Source organism: Myripristis murdjan, chromosome 8 (assembly GCF_902150065.1).
Source record: "Myripristis murdjan chromosome 8, fMyrMur1.1, whole genome shotgun sequence".
NCBI lineage: Eukaryota > Metazoa > Chordata > Actinopteri > Holocentriformes > Holocentridae > Myripristis > Myripristis murdjan.
In genome coordinates, this window is record NC_043987.1 from 23,689,379 (window position 1) to 23,714,650 (window position 25,272).

The 25,272-nt window shown below is 42.9% G+C and overlaps 1 protein-coding gene across 1 annotated transcript in view; it reads left to right on the forward strand.

Annotated features, from left to right (window-relative positions):
- Positions 1 to 25,272, forward strand: part of srcin1a (SRC kinase signaling inhibitor 1a) — a 47,540-nt gene that overhangs the window by 19,820 nt on the left and 2,448 nt on the right. Inside the window, exons 5-20 of the mRNA XM_030057279.1 lie at positions 797 to 1,630; positions 2,253 to 2,338; positions 4,404 to 4,531; positions 5,265 to 5,285; positions 6,062 to 6,222; positions 9,214 to 9,389; positions 12,217 to 12,347; positions 12,716 to 12,863; positions 13,639 to 13,939; positions 14,401 to 14,671; positions 15,744 to 15,883; positions 16,003 to 16,155; positions 16,835 to 16,963; positions 18,040 to 18,745; positions 18,797 to 19,023; positions 21,143 to 21,280. Of these exons, the coding sequence (XP_029913139.1) occupies positions 797 to 1,630; positions 2,253 to 2,338; positions 4,404 to 4,531; positions 5,265 to 5,285; positions 6,062 to 6,222; positions 9,214 to 9,389; positions 12,217 to 12,347; positions 12,716 to 12,863; positions 13,639 to 13,939; positions 14,401 to 14,671; positions 15,744 to 15,883; positions 16,003 to 16,155; positions 16,835 to 16,963; positions 18,040 to 18,745; positions 18,797 to 19,023; positions 21,143 to 21,280 (3,750 nt within the window). The remainder of the gene's footprint in view (positions 1 to 796; positions 1,631 to 2,252; positions 2,339 to 4,403; positions 4,532 to 5,264; positions 5,286 to 6,061; positions 6,223 to 9,213; positions 9,390 to 12,216; positions 12,348 to 12,715; positions 12,864 to 13,638; positions 13,940 to 14,400; positions 14,672 to 15,743; positions 15,884 to 16,002; positions 16,156 to 16,834; positions 16,964 to 18,039; positions 18,746 to 18,796; positions 19,024 to 21,142; positions 21,281 to 25,272) is intronic.

The window sequence follows — 25,272 nt, forward strand, 5'->3', positions numbered from 1 at the left end:
TACTTCTGTATTAGTGAGGATCAGAAAGCAGTGAAGTTATTCAGCGTTAAGGTAGGTTATTAAGAGTTTCTTTTCCATTCATTATTTCTGATCACTGCAGCCTCTTCATTATGTTGGTGAAGTGCTGCCTGCAAGATGTTTTGGCTTAAGTGATGGTCAGGATTTAATTCCATTGTTATTATCGTTTTAATAAGCCGCTCTTAATTATTTAGCTTACACGTAAATGATTTGTTTTGTGTTTCAAGAATTTTCACTGTAGGCTTGTCAGCACTAGACCTGATTTGGGTAATTACTTTATTTGTATGTATGCTTGTTGATTTTTGTTAATATTTACTGCTAGTTTTTCAATCCTTCTGTGGACTGTTTTTAAGAGCGCAGTTGGACTTCTCAGCAAACAATTATCAATCAGTGAAAGTAATAGTAAAGTAATATTATGAGTTACACTACTTTTAACAAGGAGTAATAAGTAATCCATTACATTTTGAAAGTAATGCCCCCAACATGGCTGGCAAATATGTAAATTATTGGTGTACTTCTTTTCTTCAATTCTGTCATTTCTGCCATTGTCCTGCTCAGAAATGAAATAGACGTCACGCTTTTTACACACTAAATTGCGCTGGTTGACAATTAATTGGTCTTTGGAGAAATTCCTTCTCTAGTATTGGCATCCACAGACTGTGACAGGCTGTCCAGTGCAACAGGGATCTGTGTCATCCTCATGGCAGCTTGACACATAGGGAACACAGCGCTCCCATCCACAGGTCGCCATGGTAACTCTCATCCCTGTTCGTTTCAGAGGGAGATGGTGTACTCCTCTCGTGACTCCTCCCCCACTCGCCGCCTCAACACGCTCCCCTCCTCCTCAGCCTCACCGCCCTCTGGCTCTCCATCCCGCTCGCGCCTCTCCTACAGCGGGGGCCGTCCTCCATCCTTTGCCGGGCCGGGGTCCCATCCCCAGCACCAGCAGCCACAGCACACCCACCATCCCGCAGCTGGCCACGGCCCCAACGCCGGCCTGTCACCCTCACCCAGTGCCATCCTGGAGCGCCGCGACGTCAAGCCCGACGAAGAGGTGTCTGGGAAAAACATGGTGCTGATGAAGAATGAGGGGCTGTATGCGGATCCCTACAGTTTGATGCACGAGGGCCGCCTTAGCATCGCCTCCACCCAGTCGTTAGCCACCATCGGAGACCCGTTCAGCTTCCCTGTTTCCAGTGGCCTGTACCGCCGAGGCTCGGTGCGCTCCCTCAGCACATACTCCGCTGCTGCTCTTCAGGGGGACCTCGAGGACTCCCTCTACAAGCCTGGGGGTTCGCTCTACTCCGACACATATTCCTCAGCCACGCTGGGCATGGGCTTCCGCATGCCTCCCTCTTCCCCACAGAAGATCCCTGATATGCAGATGAGGGACAGGGACTCGTACTCCAGCTCGCCCAGCAGAGCCTCACCTGTCAGGCAGAGCTTCCGTAAGGACTCAGCCTCTTCCTCCGTGTTTGTGGAGAGCCCGAAGTCGAGACCCAGCTCCAGTTCAGAGCCTCTGTGTCTGACAGCCGGGCCTGGAGAGACCGGCAGGGCCACGCCTGGTTTTGGCTCCTCAATGCCTGGACAGGACTCTGACAACAGCAGGTCAGTATGAGTGTGTGCGGAGAATCTTATTAAGATATCTTGTGCTGCTAAAAAACTGCTCTGCATACACTTGATCATGAACTGTGATTTTAACACCTATTGATGTAACACATTTAGACCCAAAACTAAAACGCTGTGATTCGTTTTTTCTCTCCACAGTTCTTACAAGTCGTTTTGTGTGAGAAAAAAAAAAAAAAAAAAACGTCAAACATTCAGCACAGCTTTTGACAAAAAATAATGTCAAGCCAAATAACTGACTTTAACTTTCCACAAAGGCATTATGTCACTATGTTGCACAACCTGTACAGAGCTCCAGCAAAAGCACATTCAGCATTTTGGGTTGAATCGTTTGTGTGTGTTCAAATTAAAAAGAAGGAGCTTTATTTCTGTGTCAGTTCAGGTTAGTCAAGCCAAACTGTTATACAAACTAGACTGTAGCTTAAAAACCGAGGTGCAAACTGAATATAGTTAAGGGTTAGACATCTATACACACAGCAGAAAATTACTCTGCTTATAGGCTCATCTTGCTAGGAGTTCTTGCATCTCTGCGGAAGTGAGTAACATATTGTTTGAGCTAGGTATGATGCATATTGATGCTGCACCTTTACAGGGATCACCGACTGGAGCGTATGGAGGCCATGGAGAAGCAGATAGCCAGCCTGACTGGCCTGGTCCAGAGTGTGCTGACCAGAGCACCAGACAGCGACAGCACGTAAGACTCTCCATTACTCCCCATTAACCCACCAAAACACACAGCTGCAGCTGAGACACATAGGCAGCATTATCGACAGGTACCGTAGCAGGCTATTATCACAAGCATTATCAGCCCCGTAACAGTCAAGTGGTGCATTAGTTGTACACTAGCACAGTGCAAGCTCAGAGCACTCAACATTCGCTGCAGGGCACGGCGCTGTCGATCAATGCATCGATGCAAGTAATGTAAGATAGCTGTAAGATGGTTATTCTGCAAATTTTGAGTTTCTCCTTTGCATGGCACGTTGTTATCATGGCCGCTCATCCACACTTACACCATAGGAGTGCATAACTCTGATCAGTGAATAGTGCACGCTGAAGCAATTTTGGGTTAAAATGGCCTGCCTATCCAGCACACGTGGGTTGCATGAATGGCATGTATCTGTTATATCCAAAAAGCGTCGTTATTTTGTCCCAAAAGAGGCCTTTCTTTGTAATTCCTATTCTGGGTTCCTGTCATCTGCATCTCCCCTCCCTTTTTTATTAATATTTTTTCTTTTAAATCCAGCGTTTTCCCCCCAAGTCATCCATTCCATGTATAATAAATATAACAATGTAAATTATCAAAATGCACAAACAGCTAAAGCAGAACAAATGAATGAAATGTCAAAACTGTTTGCTCTGACTTCTATCAGTGCTTCTTCAAAGAGGTGCCTCAGTGAGATCCATCAGCACGGCAAGCCCAGTCAGCTTTTTGAAATCAAAAAATCAGAACTCGTATGAGGCAGACACGGTTGTGTAATTTCCATAAATAAAACATAAGTGTTCCAGTAAGTTTGGTCCAAACTCTTAGTGCAAATAGGGATGCTAAACTGAAATTAGAAAAAGCCTGGCAGCCTACAGGATGAGGGTCAGAGATATGTGATTTAGATTTATCTGTGGTGATACCATATTTTTTAATGGAATTTGTTTTTTTAAGCCTGATGAGGAAATTCATTCACACAACCTAGACTTTGTGGTTGTGGGGTCGACAATACCTAGCGCAATGTCAAGCAGGGGCTATAGTGACCCACACTAAGGGGTCAGTACAGCAGGGTCAGTTGTAGTGCTGGGCGGTATGACCAAAAATGTATATCACGGTATTTTCTTCTTTCATGCACAACTGCGTGTTAACCACATTTTCTAATGATTTAGAGAAGAATTACTGCAGTAAATTAACTTAGAATGACCTATTTTACTGTCATGAGAAATGAATACTGGACATTAATGTCCAGTTGTCCACCCTAGTATTAATACAGGTTTACATGGCAACACAAAATGATGCAAAGAGGTGGCACTCATGATTCTAATGAAGTGAAGGAATCAGAATGTATGACAGTTGCAGTCAAAATACAGAACCTTTTTATTATGCAAATTTAAGGCCACTTGCATTAATATGCAGAATGGTTTGACTGATTTAACAATATGTTAAAATATTATTATTATTTTAAAAATGTGAATTTCTTATCAAATAGACCTAACAATTCAGCTACCAATGAATGAGCAGTAGTATGCATGTGATAACATAGATTGAAAAATAAGCCGAAGTGATACCTCTTCTCTGAATAGACAAGCTAGGCCAGTGTGCCGCTGTTAGCCAGTGAAAATAGAGCGGAGTGGCAACTCTTCACTTTGTTATATAATCTATGTCAGTGTGCTGTGGTAGCCTGGAAAGTTTGTTTGCCTTTGCCAGACGGATTTTTTGAAGATGAAGAACTTCCAAACAGCCGACACAGCTCCTCTTTTTGGTAAAAGTTCTTCAGCTTCATTTTCTGAGTCCCCCCCCCAACGATGTCCCGCGGCGCTACGTTCCGCGTGCTGTTCCAAACGTTATGTGCGCTACAGACATACACACACCTGTATTGGGTTATCTGAAAAAAATCATATCATAAAAAAAATAACACTGGTATTCGGTATGAACCGGTATACCGCCCAGCACTAGTCAGTTGTAACCCAACAATATGTCATCAGTCTGTTAGTGTCTAGTGGTAGAGCTGTTAGCATTAGCACTGTAATTGCCTTGCCCTGTGGCCGTTGATCCTCAGATGCGGCCTGCTGCGTCTCTGCATGATGGCGGGCTGCCCTCCGGACCAAGGGACGGAGTTCTCACGGCCATTACCTTTCTCTTCCAGCGAGAAGACTGAATCCAACAGCGATGGCTCCGCCACCGGAAGTGAGTACAGCAGTGAAACCGTAACGTTTACCGAGCCGCTGTTGAGTACTAGTGTATTAACCACTAACACCACTGACCCTCTCCTTCTTCTCTTTGCGCTGTTACTATACTTACCATTTCATTTTCCCGCTAATTATTATTTATTTGCCTGGAGTGTAATGATGGCAGCCTCCTGGTTTGACCCAGAGCACAGTGTATCCAAGTGTTGATGTTGCACCCACTGTGGGACAAGTGTGTTGGACAAAATGTCAAACCAGGAAGCTGCCATGGTTTTTTGTGGTCGTTTATTTCACAGCTGTAAAGTTGTATCAGCCTCTTACTGAGGGATCAGGTGAGGTTATTCATCAAAAGCGATATGTCCTCCTGATAAACTTTTACAGCTCTATCTATCTATCTATCTATCTATCTATCTATCTATCTGTCTATCTCACCCTGTTTATCCCTGTTTCCTCCCACTTCCCACTGAAGTGCAGTTTTGGCACATACGAGTCCTCTCTGTGGTTGTACCTTCACAGGGCGAGCACAAGGGCACAGATGCCTTTGAAGCCTTCTCACATATTGAAACACCTCCAAAACACTAAGCTGTCAACTGAGTCTTTTTTCTCGGCTTTAGCCACAAAAATAAAAAAAAAAAAAAGGTTTCCAGGATCGTCTTTCTGTAAAGTTGACCTTCTTCTCCCTGTCTCCCTCTCGTTAATTTCTCTGTAACTGGATCACTCCTTTAACATTCCAGCTGGACGGCAGAAGCAGAAAGGTAGTTGCCATCTCCTACTCTATCGCCCTTTTTCTTTATTTTTTACAGTCAGACATCTTTTAAGGCTCTCTGCCCTCTGTTTGGGTGTGTGTTGTTGCTGGGTATCTGGCGGTGTCTCTCCTCCTGTCTCCTCCCTGGTTTGATTTCCCAAATAACGGCCTCCTTCTGGTCCTGTCTCCAACTTAAAATTTCTGCTTGGTTGTGTATTTGTGAATTTCAGAGGGATGTTTTGTCTAAAGACTGGGCACTCCTGTGTCTGTGTGTATATGTGTGTGTGTGTGTGTGCGTGCTTTTATGTGTGCGTGCGTGCATGTGAGTGAGTGTGTGTGCTGGTTGGATGTGGGTGCGTGGGTAATTGGCCATAATCACAAAGCCCCATGTTGAAATAAGAGCATGGTTATCCCCCTGTGTGTATGCCACACTACTGAATAGACTGATTGCAATTCTCTGTGGAATACTAATAGCATGGGTTCACCTTTATACTCCCTGGGGCTGTTATGGATTTGTGAATATGGCCTTTTTGCATTCCTACACTTTATATGTTGCAGTATGTATGTATGTGTGTGAGCGTGTATGCGTACATGCGAGGGTTTCATGTGTTTCAATGGGCGTGCAGACCCCTTCTACGCTGCTGTGTGTGTGTGTGTGTGTCTCTGTCTGCACTGTTTGTCAGCCTGGCTGACTGCAAATATCACCGTGTCAACGCCCAGCAAAGTAACCAATTTGTTTCCCTTTGACCTCCTGGTTACCCCTGTGTCCTGCTCTGTGATTGGCAGCTCTTACACCGTCGGCACCTCTAGCTCTGATGCCGCCGCCACCTTCTAACACAAGCCAGGCAAACAGTGTCAGCCGGATGCAGATGCAGCTCCACCTGCACGACCTGCAGCAAAATGCCACCGACCTGCGCAAACAACTGACCCAGCTGCGAAAGATGCAGGTGAGCTTTCCCGCCCACATACAATCAGATTATGGCTAGAACTTGGCCTATTCTGGATTAGTCTGGGGCTGTCAACAATATCAATATTTGGGAGTGAAAAAACCAACATCCACCTGTGATTTATTTGCCAAGATGTTTGTCAAATGGAAGAAAAACAGCAACGTGTAGTGAAGAATTCTCACAATTTGGTGAACTAGTAGTTGTAATAAAGATATGTGTGCTTAACTTCTTGTAACAGTTGTCACCACCATCTGCTCAGCTGTAACACTGAATCCACCCAAAGAACTGAAAATCATATATTCTGCTGGAACAAACTAATAAATGATACCAAATTATAACTGTAATCTTACTGTTATTGGTGGGCTGGTATATCGGTCCGCCTGTCTGCTGTCACAAGTAATTTGTCTTTCGCTTCTTCAAAACAAGTGAAACAAGAGGCACTTGAACTGCCTGATGTCCCACCATAATCACCGTGCTATTTTTGAACAAAACAAATTATGCTAATTAGGTGTTTTTAAGCTAATTAATGCATTAATTAGCAAATGCTTATATGTCAGCGTAATGTCTTCACGTAACACATGGCGGTAGTATGACCTCTGCATCTTAAAGCATCAAGAAGTTACAGCAGTTTCGAGAAACTTTGTTTTTAGTCATTAGTATGCAAATTTATGCAGCAAGGTGTTCCAAATCTAATCAGATAAATTGCTTTGCTGGGTGTACCTGTGGTGTAAGTATTACATTTCTTTGTGTATTATTCTTGAGTTATTGCGTGTACATATATACAGATAGACAGGAAGAAGCCACCATGGTGACATTATGTCCGTACCATTAACAGTGCTGGTGGGACATCGTAATTTACCAGTTTGTTCACATGAATTAATTTCCCATGTAAATCAACTTTTGCAGTGTTTTCTTCAATCACGTAGCATTATCTTGATTGTAGTGGAGTCATCTGCCTGAACTTTAGCTCCTGTTTCAAGAAATAATCAAAACAAACGATAAAGCGTTGGAAACAAGTGAAATTATCTCACCACATAGTCAGACAATTATTTTAATGAAATCAAGATCTCCAGACTCAGTAGTGGACTAAATGACTTGTTGAGAGGCATTTTTTGCAGCAGGTGTCTCATCTTGCTGTTGATATGTTTCAAGAGTCTGTCAACGTAAGGATATTTTTAGTTGTATTTATTAGACAGTATAAGTACAATGATAAGTACATTATGGCAGACAGCGTCATGTTGCACCTCAGCCCACTCATTCACAGAATGGCCCAAAGCTTTGGAAAGTAGTTTCACTCTTCTAAGAGGCTCCACAATTTTTTTTTTCCCCTTACATGCAATTATTAGGTGGGTTGTAATACTTTTATGATGTACAGTGTAAATAATTCAACATATTCTGCGTGGAAGCATTGGCTCTGCTGTTTGTTTTGGTCTCCACTTTGATACCTGAAATAAAACCTGCGGGTTCATAAAGCTGATGCATTTAGCCCATTGTATGCTTTGAGGTTTAATAATGAAAGATACTTTAGAGAAAGATAAAAGCTGAATTTCAGATGATATCAGATGGGTTTTCAGAAGATACACAGTGTCTTTGTGAAGATCGTCAGATAAAACACAGGAAAAGGAGTGTAAAAAAAAAAAAAAAAAAAAAAGGGTAGCTGAAGCCTACCCTTGTTTATCCCTGCTGTGTGCGGTACCCATGGTAACCGGAGGAGGCATTAGGAAGGGATGATGAGTTAAAGGCTTCCAGTGGTAGAGGAGATGATTCAAGCCATTTGTAGAGGGAGAGAAATAAACAGAGAAAGATGGATTGGCATGGAGTGCATTTATTCGTTCTGTAACAGGGACGGGGAGATGGAGGGAAAATTGTAACAGTCAACAGGGCTTCTTGAGAGGCAAAGCGGCCAGATGGAGAGCCAAATAACCTCTGCAATGCTGTGCTTTGAGAGGACCAATTGCTATTTACCTGCCTGTTTGCCCAAGCGTGACCCCTACCCTCTGACCCACACTGTTGCCCATGGAGATGGCCACCAGTTTAAATTATACATATGACTCATGAATTATGCAGGAGGATGTGCAGGAGAGACATGCAACCAGGAGAGAAAGAGACGGAGAGAGGGACAGCACAGTGTTTTGAGGAAACAATGATTCCTGTGTTGGGACTGCTGCACCAGCATCACTATTAATGGCCTTTTAATGTAGCAGCTGAACAGTGCCGGGACAAATACTACCCAATTTTGAATGTTACTGGTATTGTTATCTTGTTTCATTTCCTGGAACATAAGGCTGATCAATTATTAATTTTTTTCTTGCTGAGCAGGTGCTTTCATCTCAGGGAGCTTGCATTACATGCATCAGGCCTTTAGAATATTCCATTCATAATTCTGGGAGGAGGCTGGGTTCACGCTCGGTGCTTCTGTCACGGGGCACAGCAGCAGCAGCAGCATTCAGCACTCTCCTCAGGGCAGCACAGCATGGGATCCCCACTTTGTGTGTGACGGTCAGCATTATAGGTGCGTGCAAACATCAGCACACGTACACACAAGCACGCGGCAGACAGTTCCAGACGGCAAACTGCTCGCTGCATCACGCCACAACTCTTCCAAGGACAGAGTGATTGAGGTGAACACACAGAAACGATCATTGAAATCCACGTAACTAGCCAAGGACAGGACAGAGCATTCTGTTCACGTAATGAGACAGAGAAGGTCGTACAGTGATACAAAAGAGAGTGCACATCTCGCCCTTTCAAGGACATGACAGGGGAAGCTCTACAATTGCTGTAAATCAGTGCTGTCTGTTTGAAAAGCCTGAGGAGGATGTAATTCTTTTCAGTTTCCTGTTATGCTGCCATGGCAGTGATAGCAAAGGTTTTAAAACTTGAACAAGCTATTTTCCTGAGGCCAGTGAGGCTGACACTGATAGTTGGCGTGTCTGTCTGTGTCTGTCTGTGTGTGTGTGTGTGTGTGTGTGTGTGTGTGTCTGCATGCAGCTCCAGAACCAGGATTCGGTGCGAACTCTGCTGAAGAGGACAGAGGCGGAGCTGAACGTGCGCGTCGCCGACGCCCTTCGGAAGCAGGAGGATCCTCTGCAGAGACAGCGCCTCCTAGTGGAGGAGGAGAGACTCAAGTACCTCAACGAGGAGGAGCTCATCATCCAGCAGCTCCAGTCAGTAAACTGCACAAGACGTGGAGTGACTTGCTTAGAGGTTTTCAAAATGGGAGGCGGGCCTACCTAAGGGGGCGCCCAGCACTGTCAGGTTGAGGCTTAAAGGATAAGAATTTAATGAACAATTTCTAAATAAACAGATTTTTTATTAGTTATCAAAAGGAACCATGCTGTAGAAAAGCCTAAATATCTACCATTTGGTTAAAGAGAGTTCAGAAATAGTTTTGGGGAATTTTATGTACCAAAAATCAGCCTTTTTCACGTGTTTGTCTGCAGTTTGAAGGTATGTCACACAGCAGTATTAGGCTCTCTTAGCTCAGTTGCTGGATGTCGATGGGATCAAACAGTAGCTACATGATCCCATCGACATAAGTCAGTGGTTCTCAGTCTTTTTGCCTGATGACCCCTTAAAACAAGCCAGCGCCTATTCCCAACCCCCCAAAAAGAGAACCACTGAGCTAAGCTAAATGGGGCATCATTTTCTAAGCTTTCTCTGATTGGAGATTTGACAAGCTCTGGACTAGCATAATTACGCAATAAGCCATGACAGGCAGTGCTTCACAGTGATTGCAGAGCGGCTCATAGATGTTGAAAATGCACAAATTTTCAATCCATTCTTCTGCGTTTCAATCAATAATAATTGCATTTTATTCCTCTGGCAGGCAAAACCGCTGTTCAGCAGCGCCAGCATAAGTGGTGATATTTGGTTGGTGTACTGATATTTAAACTGACAGTTATGTGATTAAGTGTGTGTGTGTTTTGGGTGTTTTACAACGGCTCCACACGTGATTCCGTTTTATAGCGTGTATTCATATCATAATGTGTGTTTTGGGTCTTTTACAGCAGCTTCAGACGTGACTCAGTTTTACAGCGTACATTCGTCTCATAATTAGCTGACTTGCCAGATGATGTCGTGATGGAATGAAATCATAATTGCAATTAGCCGTGGCATAAAGCAAGATGCTTATTAAGATCTGAGGTATGAGATGGTCCAGCAGCTAATTGAAGTGACTACACAACCAGAGTGTTACCTGGAGATTTAATGATTAGATAACTTGGCTCACTTTCATTAATGGAAATGCTCACTGTGGTAATAGTTGCTGAATTGAACTCTGTTTGAGTGGCGTTTTTATCGGAGCCTAATTGGTTGGCTTGTTAGATGATCTCTGCTAATCGATGTCTGTTATTCGCTGTTGCTAATAGCCACTTTATTTCAGTTAATTATTCATATAACTTTGATTCACCACATGACTTGAGGCAGATTTATTTGACGTTAAGTATGACTCTCATTTTGAGGTCTTGCTCAGTCTGGTCTGACGCACACACACACACACACACACACACACACACACACACACACACAGACTACTTTTGGATTACAATGAGCAAGTCCTTATATAAATTCACTGTTACTGTAATGGATGTGTTTCATTTAACTTGAATAACTGAATTGAAAAACTGAATCCAAATAGCTTAATTTGAAATTGAATTTATTAGTTTGGATCTGAATTCCAAACTGGATTCAGTTCTCATAATTGACTTTAGTAATCCGTGTATCATTCGTTCTTTCTATTTGGATTTTGGTGTTAGATTAGAAAACAAATAACAAAATAACCAGTCACTTTTTCATTTTTTAATTTTTGATTGGCAATTGAAAATAGAAAGAACGAATGATACACGGATTTTAGTTTTTCAATTCAATTGTTCAGTTAAACAATACAAATTCAAATCATGTGATTGAAGTTCAGTTTTTTTTCAAATTCCTTTTGTAGTTGCACATATTTCTGACCATAGATTTGCAACAGCCTTAAGATTTCCACTTTTTACATCAGTTGCTGTGTGCAACAATGAAATATACCTCGCACTAAATAATTTTATGTTTATTAAAAATAGGTAAATGTCTCTAGATGTCTCGGCTAAAAAAATTTGCTGCATGGAGTTTAAAAGTGACAGTCTAGTTTAATTTAGTTGAGTCTTTCTCTTCTGAGATATAGGTCATAAAGCATTGCCTTGTACATTTGAACTGGGTGCATATCCTTGATATTAACTGCTGTTTATGCTTCACAGAACTAGAAATATGTAATGCTTTGCTCATTGTTTGGTTTAAAACTGGGACGTGCATATCCAAAAGAGTGTTCATATATTTACAGTAACAGGTATTTTGTTACACTATGAACGGCGTAACTTAGCAAGTGGCTTCCTTGTCATTCAAGACTGGGCTAGTGTTATGTTACATTAATTAAAATTCGCCTGAAACACTCCTTTATTTATGCACATATACACACACAAAACAGCGCAATACATACCTTTAACAGCTGAAATGCAGGTGATGATAATCTTGATTTTTTTCCTATTGGATGCAACTCCAGATTTTATTTATTAAACGATTTACACATTACTAGTTATCACATTTCTTAAGTTTTGAGTGGTGAAACCAACTTAGTTATTTAGTTTATCAGCTGAAAACAAACTAGCTCTCAAGAACTTCATATGGGCTTTATACACAAAGTAATTATACACGATGTAATAGAAAATTTATGAACTGCTGGTGCAACATCTAGTGCACAGTGGGCTCCACAACAGCAGTTTCAACAGCATGAATTCTTTGCAAATTTCATATTTTGTTCTCTATACAGCTGTTCATAATTCACTATATGTAGACCATATTGAGATCTGTCTGCCTTGCTGGAAGTTATGATGACGTGTCTGATAGCACGTAACTCATGGTATCTAATAGCGCGTTATTCTGGCGCAGATTATCCAGTAAAATATGAATTTAGCATAAACATCTGTGGTGTTCGGTCCTCCTCTGTCTCTTCCATCTCAGCGACCTGGAGAAGTCAGTGGAGGAGATTCAGAAGGAGTCGTCTGTCAACCACAAGCTGGTGACGGTGCAGGAGCTGGAGGAGAAGGCCACTGTTCTGAGGAAGCTGGGAGAAACACTCACAGAGCTGAAAAGTGAGTCATTCTTTCTCACAGGCACAAACACACACACACACAAACACACACACACACAAATGCTCTCTTTTACTCCAGCAGACAGCCTCTAATGGACTAATTACTCACCAAAGCACTGATTATCTGTCAGTCACTTGCAGCCGGTCTGTCAAACATTTAATCAGTCTCAGATCGCTCAAACACTCAATGACTCATTATGATCTGCCTGACCAATCATTTACAGTAGTTTAAAAAATACTCTTAATTGTAACCACAAAAAGCTATCAGTTTCTATGGGAAGATGAAATGCCATGTTTGGGTAGAAATGTCTTTGCTTCTTGTGTTTTTTTTTTCTTTTTTTTTTTTTTTTTTTCCCTTTTCTCCTGCAGACCAGTTCCCAGGCCTGCAGAGTAAGATGCGCGTGGTGCTCCGGGTGGAGGTGGAGGCTGTCAAGTTCCTGAAAGAAGAGCCCCACAGGCTTGATGCCCTGTTAAAACGCTGCAAGACCATCACCGACACCCTCGCCACCTTGCGCAAGTACGCACCAGATGACCTGCTCCCACTGAGAGCAACAGTACATCAGTGCCAATATTGACTTTGCTCTGCGCAGTTAAAGAAAACTAAAGTGAATGTAGCTCAGATTCCCTCCAAGTATTTTTTTATGCAAATGATGATGTGCTGAATTAAAAAGCAGAATTGAAAAAGCAAATTTAAATGAAAAGTAATATCACAGAAAATTAGCTTACAACACACTTGCTAGAGGAAAAACATATTTTAATGTTAATAAAGATGCACATCATGGTTATATTGTCATTAGTTATTGTCAATAATAACACACTGAATCTGTTCTTGAAAGCCTTTAAACTTTTGTCTTGGTCACAGTACTTATGCTTTCATCCTGTTACTTAGTTATTTTCGGATGTTTTTCGGATATCTCGAAAAAACATGTCAATTGATATTCATGAAATTTGGGAGACAGGTCACCTGTATCTGTGATTTCCACTATTAGACAAATATCCATAGGTGTGACAATGAAACTGATGGGATGAGAGCTTATTTGAAGAAAGTCTTGGTGTCTTTGCAAGCTCAAGAAACCATTTTATTGTACAATTGTACAAAAAGTGATGTGAATGTTTTTGAGCTGTGTTTTCTAAAGCTCGGCAAGCCTGTATATTTGCTATTGGTGCTTTTGCCAGATTCAAATTTCAGTCTTTGCTTTTTGCTTTTCAAGTTTGCTAAAAAAAACAAACAAAGTGATTTATGTCTTTGCTTGTGTGTGTGTGTGTGTGTGTGTGTGTGTGTGTGTTATCAGGCAAGCGAATGAGGGAGTGTGGAAGAAGCAAGAGGACTACTCCAGTCCTTCAGCTAAACACGCAGAGGACTTCCGAAAGACTGCGGACTTCGACATCCCCACCAGCCCTCCACTCACTATCAATGACCTGGGGGGAGGCAACAGCCTGTCCAACTGGAGCCCCCACTCCAGCCACAGCCACGGGAACCCCTCTGGTCCTCACCGGGACAATCACCCTCCTGTTCCCCACAAGGGTAGAGCCATTGAAGAGCTAGAACGTCGCACCGCTGCTGACAAAGCGTCGTCGGTGGAAGTCCGACTGGTAGGAAACGCTTCAGCCGTCCTTCACCTTCATCCAATTTGGCCACTACCGACATGCTCTGCAACGCCTTTTCTCCAGCACTATTCCCGTGTAGTCACGTGCCAATGTGGGAGGATGGGTCAATTAATTGATTAGTTAATCTACAGAGAATTAATTATAATTTTGGTAACAGATTAGATTAGATAGATTAATCGGTTTTGTCATACATCAAGTACAAAATCCCAAATCTTTGCTGATTACAGCTTCATCAAAATCTTCATATATTCACAAAATTAATATTGTGGGCTTGCTTTGGGCCCCTTTGTCATCATATTGAACACTTTTTAGATTAAATGATTAACTGGTTAATTGACAAAATGATGATGTTGAGTTGACAATGAAAATAATAATTAGATGCAGCCCTAAAGTATTCATACAACCCATACAGAATACAGAAGTATATGGGTCTCTCCACTTTCCAGGCAGCAGAGCGGGACTGGGAGGAGAAGCGGGCCAGTCTCACCCAGTACAGCGCCCAGGACATCAACCGGCTGCTGGAGGAGACCCAGGCCGAGCTCATGAAGGCCATCCCAGACCTGGACTTTGCTGCTAAGCAGATCAAACCCTCGTCCAACACACCGTCCTCCCAGACTAACCAGATCCAGCAGGGCGGGTCTGGGACCCCGGAGCACCGTCCTAACAAGCCTCAGCACAAACTCTCTGGGAAAGAGGGTGGATCAAGGCGCGGCTCAGGTAACATTGACTACCAGTCTAGTCTGTTGAACAGCATTGACTGATGCAACCACTTGGATAAGGGGCGAAACGTCCTCTAGACATATTACTGAGTCGAGTTGACCTGATTCAATTTCCTTGAGGCATTGAGAGTTCAGGACTTTAATCCTCATGTTGTCTTTGCCAGTTTCTGCCTGATTACTTTGAATGATTACTATATAAATATATTTTTTTAATTTTCTGTTTCAAAGACAGCAAAAAATCTCTGGTAAACACATTGTTTGAAAAAAATATTCAAAATACAGCAAGACATACAAACAGTAATATATTTTTTTTAAATCACCAGGCACTCGCTGACTATATAATACTACTGTTTGTGTAATACAATCCATTATGAAACTGATCTTGCCCTCATTTCAGACTGACAACCTCACATCTCCCAAATATCAGATTTTTAAGAGCTAAGAAAAACTACCTTGTTTTCAACTTCACCACCATACATTTTTTGAGTTTATCCAAGGGGTTTTGAAAGGGTTTCATAAACTCAGGAGGTTGTTGAATTTTCTCAGCCCAGTCCTGAAGTTAAAATGGAACTTATCAAAGTTCACAGGGTCACAGGGTTTTCACATGACTGTGCTGCATAATTTTTCCCAATTAAAAATCACAGATTTGGCTCACAGTAGTTCAACCAGTGGAGCATGTAAATTAAGTTGAGTCCTTGTCAACATGGTTCAGCTGTGATTCAGGCTCGGGCCCTTTGCTGGTCTCAGCCCTGTCTTTCCAACTCCCTCCACGGAAACTGTCCAATAAAGCAGAAATGCCAAAAAAAAAAATCTTTAAAAAAAATTTGCAGATTTATTGGACATTTATGTTCTTCATACTGCGGTTTTATGAAAGCTATAAGCCACTTGACACAGTACTTTACAGTGATTTTCGAACACCTAAGTGGGTTTTAAACAATCCATTTCACATTGAGCCCATCAAGGCCTCTTAGCTGGTCTAGACTAAATTTAAAGCAAGTTGTTTTATTATTATTCCTTTGTGAAAATCCCCGTCTTGCTTCCTTCTGACCTTGGTTCCTTTCTTTTTCAAGATGAGCTGACGGTGGCTCGGTATCGCACGGAGAAGCCCTCCAAGTCTCCTCCTCCTCCGCCACCTCGCCGCAGTTTTCCTTCCTCTCCCGGCTTGACTACCCGCAGCGGGGAAACCCTCATTCCTGGAAAGAGTGTAAAGGTGACAGGAAAATATACACACAAACACACACACCACACATTAGATACTAAGAGACTTTCTCTCTGCTGCCACATGGCGCCCTTCTCAAATAACTCTCATCTTGGTGTTTGTCATGATAGAAGTGCGAGTCTGAAGAGGCAGAGGTCCAGAAGCCTCACGTAAAGCTGAGGAGGACCGTGTCTGAAAACCCTCGACCTGCATCTACACCCCCCACCCTGGCCTCTGGGGAGAAGGAGGAAGGAGAGGAGGAGAAAATTGCTGCCGAATTGGAGGTACTAGAACTGCGCGACAAAACTCAAACAGAAATTGTGATTTATGTTGATTATATCCTTCCGAGGAGCATGGTCAGTGAGTGGGAAAATGGCACCACTTTTACTATTTATGCTATCTCCAAAACCCTGCTCCTGGCTGGATTTTGCTTGTTGTTTGCTTGTCAGTCCCCCACGTGGATACATGAATCAGTGTTTCATCCACCTTGCCATGAACCCACTTAGTTTACATCTTAGCAGTGAACATTTATAATGACAGAGAAAAAAACAATATTTATGATAGATCGCCACAACCCACACACACTTACGCACACACACACACACAAACCCACACATGCAGTTACACACAGTTATGCTCACCATCATTACCACATGTTCAAGCAGCAGGTGCCATATGTCCTCCTGCCCCTAGCACTGGGAGAGCCCAGAGATCACACACAGCTCACTCACACACATCATCACCCAGGGCTTACAGATCACAAACAGACAGATGGACCCTGATGGCTGCCTGGGCTGGGTTTGAGTTGGCCTGCCTGAAATCTGATGGCAAACTGAGTTATCTAAAAAAGATTTAGCCCGTCTCCCTCCCAGCTTGTTCGAACCAATATTGATGATTTTTTCACTGTGATTCTGTTATCCTCCCGTTGATGACAGTTTTTGAACCTCCCTTGTTCCTCCCCAGCTGTTTGAAAGAGCCCCAGTCAGGCTCTCTCTGCCCCATTCCCTTTCCCTGCCCGGTAGCCCTCGCAGCAGGACCAGCATCCCTCCCTGCAGCCTGGACCTGTGGCCCCCTGAGGCCCCAGGCACCGAGGTAACAAGCTGGCCAACACAGCCTGCTGTGGATTGCTGCCCTCTTCGGCCACTGTCCCGCTCCTCCTAACACCCGTCTGTAGCACTCCGACCACCTCAATGAGCTCCAGCCACATTCACACACATGATCCCCCCTCACCGTGAAACTAACTCACAGTACAAATCTCCTCTCTCCAAGCAGGAAGTCACCTAAATTTGCTGCTCACTACTTCTCTTCTTTGTTGTTGTTGATGTGCATGCATGCTGTATCTAACCGAATCCCATCCAAAAAGATATAAAACCAGTGAAATTAATGGAAAAAGAAGGATCTCATTTACACGTATGGCTGTTATCACCATTGTAACAGCCGCATCATTACTTTGTAATTGTAATTGAGTTGTTCAAACTGGTTTGGAGACTGTGCAGTCAACCGTATAACAACATAATTATGTGATAGTGTTCTTACTATTGTGATCATTTTGACACACATAAGATGAACTTAAGATTGCACAAAGTAATGTAGTGTGGAAAGTAAGTATCAGTGAGCGACAGCCCATCGTGTTTGCCTCAAGAAACAACTGAAACTCGTCTCCCATCCATCCTGTGTGCACAGGTGTTACACTCTGAACACAAACATGTTTTAAATTCCCTTCATATGTACGCATCAGCCCTTCACACAGAGTTTTCTGCAGTGGGTTTGCAGTTGATGGTGTAAAAGTGTGCATTTGTGTGTGTTGGCATGCGTGACCAGCTGTTGAAAGCTCACATACAGTATCAATCAGCAGTCTGTGTGTGCTTTACAGGGCTGCTCCGGCCTTGAGAGGGAGCAGCATCACACAGCCAGCCGTCTGGCATCAGATGCAACAGTAAGAGGACGGCACACATTTACTCAGCGCTGCTTAACCGAAGTTGAAGTTAATCATTGATACAGCACGCGCTGGAAACATGACAAAATGTTATTGGATTTCTCAGTGGTGCTTTTTTATCTCTTTTTGCATTAATAGGTAACCTCACACAGGCAGTTGTTTGATTGTCCCAAAGCTATGGCCAGTTGAATGTGTTTAAATTCAAATTTCAAGTGCTCTCCTCGTATTACAGGGTAGACGTACGTCTCTCCCTCCCATCCCTCACATCGTCTTGACAGAGTGCATGCCAGCTTCGCCTGCGCCCTCAGACGATCCTGTCCGAGATTTACCAAAGAGCTCCGCGAAAGATTCGACCGGCCGTCCTGCAGCATTCCACAGTCAGGTCTGTAAGGAGCGGGATCCTGCTAGACAGTCTCAGAGGAGCCCTCTTCAGCAGCTAAAGACCCAGCGGTGTTTTGAGGAGCACACGGAGCTTAGAGAGGAGCTGACTCTGGTGTTGACTGAGCTGGAGGTGAGGGTCGTGTCTCCCATGGAGGCACAGGAGATCTGTAGGACTAGAGGAGGGGTTCTGCCGACTTTGACAATTCCACCGCAGACTGAGGAACCCTCTGAGGTCCATTTGAGTGGCCAGCCTCTCCTCATGCTCTTCAGGAAGGAGCTGACCGTCAGAGAGGCTTACCAGCTGCTACTCTCACATCTGGAGTCATCTAAGCCGGTGCCCAAACCCAGGGCAGGGTCCTCCACCAGTGGCCCCAGCCTTGTGAGCCCCAGGATTTGTATTCCCCCGGTGCAGCAGGGTTTCTTGGTCGAGGCTCTGAGGAGAGGAATGGAGACCGGGGAGAGGACATTAAAATTTCAGCACAACACTGAATTTGAGATTGTTCTCGAGGCCCAGTGCACCTCAGCAGACTCTGTTCCTGATCCCAGTGGGCCAGCTAGTTCTGTGGACAGTCGTGGGAAACTTAGCCAGCGCCCCTGGAAAAGGGGAGAGGATATCCGGAGCAGCACGTACAGGAGGCTGGACAGTCTGGAGGAGACGATCCGCGAGCTGGAGACCACCCTGATGGAGATCAGTGGCCATTCCACCACTGAGGTCTTCTATTCTGAGAAATCCACCAAAAGCACACCTGCACAGATGACAAGTACCCCGGCCTCGGACACCAAGAAGCCACCCGTCCCACCCAAGCCGACCTCGTTCAGCCTGACATCGATCCAGGTTCATTACTTGCCCCCTCTGTGTCGATTTCTATCCTCAAAGGGCCCGCTTTATTTTCTTTCTTTACTTCTCTGGGTGGCTGAATGTTGGACTTTCACTTTCAAGCAAGCTTCATCTTCTGCTGTCTGCTCCTTCATGAATTGGCATCTAATTGTATTTCAGATTGAAACTGTGCAGAGCCTACCATTAACCTGTATTGAAGAGGACAGACAACAGACTCGCTCCGTGTTTATCTGTTCTGTGATTAGTGCTGGAGCTGCTGGGCCCAGAGTTGTTACCTGTCTTTTCATCAGCCTGTCCCGTTCTCCATCTTCTTTCTGTAAATGTGGCCGATTTCACTCTTTGTTATTCTCAAGAGAAAATAAAAAAATATATGTCCTACAAATACTGTAATTTCTTCACCTTTTCTTTCTTCTCCCTGCTTTTCAACCTTATCAATTTTTTTTATTTTTTTTTTGTCGCCTTGTCTGTGCCCTCCGCTTTTTGAAATAATTCCGCTTTTCCTTGAAAATGGTGTTGGGCAGTAATTGTAAAAGACTTGCAGTATTATTACACTCTGGGAGAACATTTTAATTTTTTAATATGCCTGCTTAGTGTCACATCGTAATTGCACTGCATGTAAAATTACCTGGTGAAACTGTGATCCCCGAACGCAGAAAGAAATATCATTTGAGTCAGTCCATTGGACTTGACCGCTGTATGTTTTAGGAGACTGAGACCGCTTAAAGGAAAACGAAAGTCATTACTGAACTTGGATCCAATATTGGTAGCTGACATTTCAGAAACTCAGGAGGACAGTTATTGAAAATGATCTCTCACACCAGTGAAATATTACTTTTAATACACACCGTGCTATTATCTAAGAAATGTGTATTGAACTGACTCACCAGACACTGCGAGTAGCCTTTTTTTTTTTTTTTTCCTCCCAGCTCACCTCCTGCTGACCTCAGGGTAAATGATAACTCAAAGCACAAATCAAATGCTACAAAGATTTGTGATTATCAAAAGACGTCTTGCGTTCCTGTGTCAGCAACAATTTCTGTTAGGTGTCTTGACAGGTTACAGTGAAAGGGAAGGTGTTGCATGTTGCTCTGTGTGTAGCCTCCCACTCAGGGCAGGGCTGCAATACTTGACAGTCACACTTTCATGGTGAGCTTCAGCACTCTGATGTAGAGCCAGGGATCATTCCCGTGGGCATGGCAGAGGATTACAGAGTCTTCACACATTATTTCATCAGTCTGACTCCAACCACGTTCATCATTCCAATATGATCCTATTTCCTATCCTTGTCCTGAGTTTGCATATCTTACTGACCAAATTCACATTGACAAATTATGTACTTTGGAGCCCCATTACATTTTCGTTCCAGTCATTAGAGTAGGATAACGACTTATTCATCAAACGCCAATATGCTGTATATTTTATGTCTATATTTCAAACCTCTTTCACATAAAGGGATGGGGGTAAGTGCTGGAGGATGCAGCATTTTCTAGGCTGTTTTTTTTTTATTTTTTATTTTTTTCATTGATTTAGCTTGGCAGTGAACGTCAGGCTATTTAAAGCTGTTTTACCAGTCCTCCTTTCAGCTAATCTCTGTGTGTGCAGAGGAGGCACAGTTGGATCAAGATATGAGTGAATGCATGTTTGTTTTTTTTTTTGTTTTTTTTGTGCATATTAGAAACTCGACAGAGGCACCCAACAGGAAAGATCATTAAGCACACGGCCTCGTGGATCCTGCTGGGAGGCTAGGCCACGCAACGTCAGTTTTGATGTTGCATTTCTATATTCTCCTCTTTGTCATTTCCACTGATAGATGGCGAGGCTCTGTGAAGTGGATAGTGCAGCTATATGAGCTACAAGCCCTGATCTTATAAACCTCATTGGTCTCAAGGGATAGACTTGCTCAGTGGAATCAGAGTCCGTATTCAGTCTGTATTGAGTGGATGTCTATCTGATTCATACTCTAAAGGCACTGAGGAAGAGAAATGAAATATATAACATGTCAGTGGTGCGATTTACACTCTCTCTGTCTGCTCCTCTTTTCTCCCCCTCTCCCTCCTCTTCCCTATCCTGTCCCTCCACTCACACCCCATCCTCCCTCCATCATCTTCTTTCCCAGGGAGGAAATAGCTCCAGTGTGGGTAAGGTCCTCCACTCCTCAGCCGCCTCCAGACTGAAGCACCTGCAGCAGAACAGCACAGACAAGACCAAGAATGGCAAAAGAGAGGACTTCCTGAAGAGCCATGGCCAGCAGCAGGTATTGCCTTTATCATCACTGCTACCACTCACCAACACTGAGCCCCCACAGCACCTTTGCATCTCCTCACCACACCCCACTCAGAAGATCCCCAGGTTACAGCATCCACAGTGTAGCATCTCTGGTATTGTACAATCTATTGATAGTTTACTGAAACAGCCTTGTAGGTATAGAATATGCAGTACAAATATCTAGTGCTTGAGGGTCTGGACGAAGGGTCTTAGGGTGTCTTAAATTCAGTCTCAATGGAAGGCCGCCAAGGACATTTAAAATATCTTTTAATGTGACATTTAAAATTGAGTTAATTTGTCTTAAAAATGTTGAGGATGGTTGTTGACTTGTTTGTTTTCCATATATAAAGCAAACACATGCTGCAGACTTCTTCACTTTTGTTGCATTTCAGACGCTGGGCTTATATTCACTGTACCTGGCATTTAAAAAATCTTAACTTTAACTTTACACCTTTTGCAGACACCCTGCTACACGTTATCCTGCAGGGACAGTATACATTGTCTGAAAGGGAGTATCTTGTGAGGCAATATCTGGTGTTTTTCTCCTATACATGTACAGACTGTACTACTGGAAAATGTTATATATTCCCCTGATTGTAGATTGTATACCCTCTTTTTGTCTTTTATTGGTAAGCATTGTAGTGTTTTGTAATAAAGTAGGGACTTCTAGGGACGCGACTCAGGGATGCTTGATGGCCTCAGGAGGCTAGGAAATTGAACTGTTGAAGCATGTCAGTCCAGTAAAGCCAAGAGAGAAGTGTTGCCCCTTTTTATCCTGTGCATAAGCATGGGGGCAAAAAAAAAAAAAAAAAAAAAAGCTTGATGTCATTCTAATTTGAGAAATAACAGGAGCACTGAAGTGCACCTAAACCTTCATACCCCGAAGAATTTGACAGAGAGTTCACAGACAAATTCAGTTTTGAAGATTGCACAGGAGTGAAAGAGTGAGTGAGGGGAGGGACCGATTGGAGAGACGGGGAGAGTAATGAGGCTTAGGTCGCCTCGGAGTGAGAGAAGATTGGGACGAATCTCTTCAGTGCCATCTAATAACGGGCCTGTTGAGTCACTTGCAATCACTGATTATTCAGGATGAAGAGGACAGTTTTTCAGCTCTCCCTGTCTCCCTGTCTATCTCCTTTCCCCCATTTAGTCTTTGACTTTTTCGCTTTCCTTCTTCCGCTCTCTGTACCATCCAATTTACCTCCTCTGCCCTCTTTTCTCTTTTTTACTCCCTCCTCCTTTCTCTACCCATCTCTTGCTCCTTTTCTCTCTCTGTCTCTCACCCTCTCTCTCTCGCTCCTCGTGCTGTGGAAGCTGAGTGGCTTCCCTTGCTTGTCTAATGAAAGCAAAATTAATCCCATTATTTCAGTATGACACTCAGACACAGCATGCTCTCTTTATCCACAAACTGTTCCAAACAATTATTGTAAAAAAGAAGCTGCATGTGTGAAAGCGCTATCCTCACAAGGACAGAAGACATTCAGAACAAACTGTCTGTCACCATGGGCAGTTTGTGCCAAGCCATTTAGGATGGCAACACACCACAACTGCATGACAAATAACAAAAAGACATTAAGAGCCATTACAGATTGGGCTGAATTGAACAAAAAGAAAGAACAACCCACTGTGTCAATCTTCATAATTGCTAATAAGCTAATCTTGCAGAATTGTGAATGAGGGAGTGCACCCAATGATTGAGAGGTGAGGGATTTGATTAGTGGAGGTGGTAGTCATCCATTAACAGGCACAGGAAATGTGTTTAGAGAGCTGAGCACTGTACATTGTTGTATTGTGATATGTGAGGATGTTTGTACTGGGGATCTAAATAACTACAAATTGCTGGAGATGAAACCTCAACCCTCCTGTTATGTTCAAATTTACTAACATCTTTCATGTTTGGGCTCAATTTGACCCCAGCAGTTTAAACCTCCACAAAATTATTATAATTAAAATTGTCACCAAACTTTATGTGTCAGGTACTTTATGTTTCTTTGTTGACCACCTAAGTAGCCCTTTAAATAAAACATAATCCCCCCCACGCCCCACTTATACATCCAGTATTCCTATTATGCGACTATGGAAAAATATGCAAATCACCATACAATCTCACTGATTGAACTAAAATCGGAAAGAAATATCTTTTTGGTGTTTTAATGGCTTTATATTATTTCTAAGTACAGATTTTTGTTATTTATAACCGATGCATACAAAGTGTGTACAGGATATTGAAAACATATCATGTGAATTTCATGTTTACCCGGTAGTATTCATTAAATTAGGAAAAGTCATTAAATATGAAGCAAAAAAAAAAAAAAAAATGATGTTAATCATTTATTTAGAGACGTTAAACATTGAATGGGGTCAAATTGACCCCAAACATAACAGGAGGGTTCAACGCCATTCAGAGCATTTCCTGCCAAAATGCCAAGTTAAGAAACTATTGATCTTAATTGTGTAACATATTTTTTTACCTCAGAAACTAATCAAAATAAATCCACTGCTGAGTGCCTATTGCCATTTGCCTATGCCATTTGTCTGACATCTTGGTCCTGCTGTTAGATTTGTAAACCGATCGAGCGATGGAAGCAGTTGAGACGAGTGTTATGAAATCTTTATGCTAAAAATAAACTGTAACGACATTTCCTGGAACCGCAGTGGCGACAGGACCAGATACAGACTTACAGCTGTGCAGAGCCAATACAGTCACATCGGTCGCAATGTGTTCCCAGTGGCTGAATGGACAGCATTTGAAATGTATTTTGAACCCAGTGCACTAGATGCTTTTTGGGGCATTTTTGTTTTGTTTTGTTTTGTTTTGTTTTTTTGTATTTCAGTCTCTAATAAAGCAAACGGTCTTAGTTTATTTCCAGGATCTTTGCCTTGACATTATTCAGTTGAGACACAATCTTAATATTAGGCATGAAATCTGTTGCACCATGCAGCGCAACAGAAATATCTACACAATAACTTCAGCATAGTGTTCAAACCATAATGAAGCCCAAATGCAGTGACACAACATTGTTAGTGGGATTTATCTGATTTATACTGAGTCAAACTTGGGAAACAGCACTGCATCCTGACTTTTTTAGCATACAGGCGAATGGGGGAAAATCTGTCTACTGCATCATTTTTAAACTCGGCGTAATGAAACAGCTGAGCATGGACTGCACAGTTATCACAAACACGCTGATTATCTGCATCTCATCTCACCAAATTATCAAGGTTGTTGGCTAATTTGCATACAGCCTTTAAGAGGCAATTAAGGACGTTTGCCTACTCAGTGTTCACCCCTCCCTGTGGTTTTTAACCCATTACTGACACAGGGCTTGTGATCTTTCTAAGGAGAAGTCCTAATTATAACCCCTTACAATCTGAGTGTGATGCATCCTGATACTGATAGTAACCTGAAAACATTTTTGGGCTTGTTTTGAACATTTGGCAGAAGTCATATAAAACCCAAAGTGCAGAACAATCATCCAGCATAATCTTCCCAGAATCCCCACATTGAAGACAGAATTAGCAGATGCCTTATTCTTGTGTTGTAACCTACTAATTACCGCCAAACTGTTTGAGGTAATCCTCCATGATGCCCTATACCCTTCAATTCTCCCTGCAACAACCACTCATGCCACTCTGAACTGATGCTGTTGTTCTGACAATCAGACGTGCCCACCTTGGGTGACCTCTCTGCTTGGGGCACAGCTAAAGGTAAAGTCATCTCTTCTCTAATCCTTTTCCTGGAAATAACCCCTAACTGTGACCCTAAACGTTTGACCCCCCTCGCCAGCTCCTGTCGCTGTTTTAGATCATCCTCCTACTTTTTCTCTTTCGTTTCGTCTGGCTAAACGATGCCCTTAATGGACTCGATCCCAGGTGCAAAAACAAAAGTTAATGCTCATGTTAATGTTTTGCACCAAGCCTGGGGCTGTTTGCAGGGTCCAGCGACATGATATTATCTATTTGTGTGTGTGTGTGTGTGTG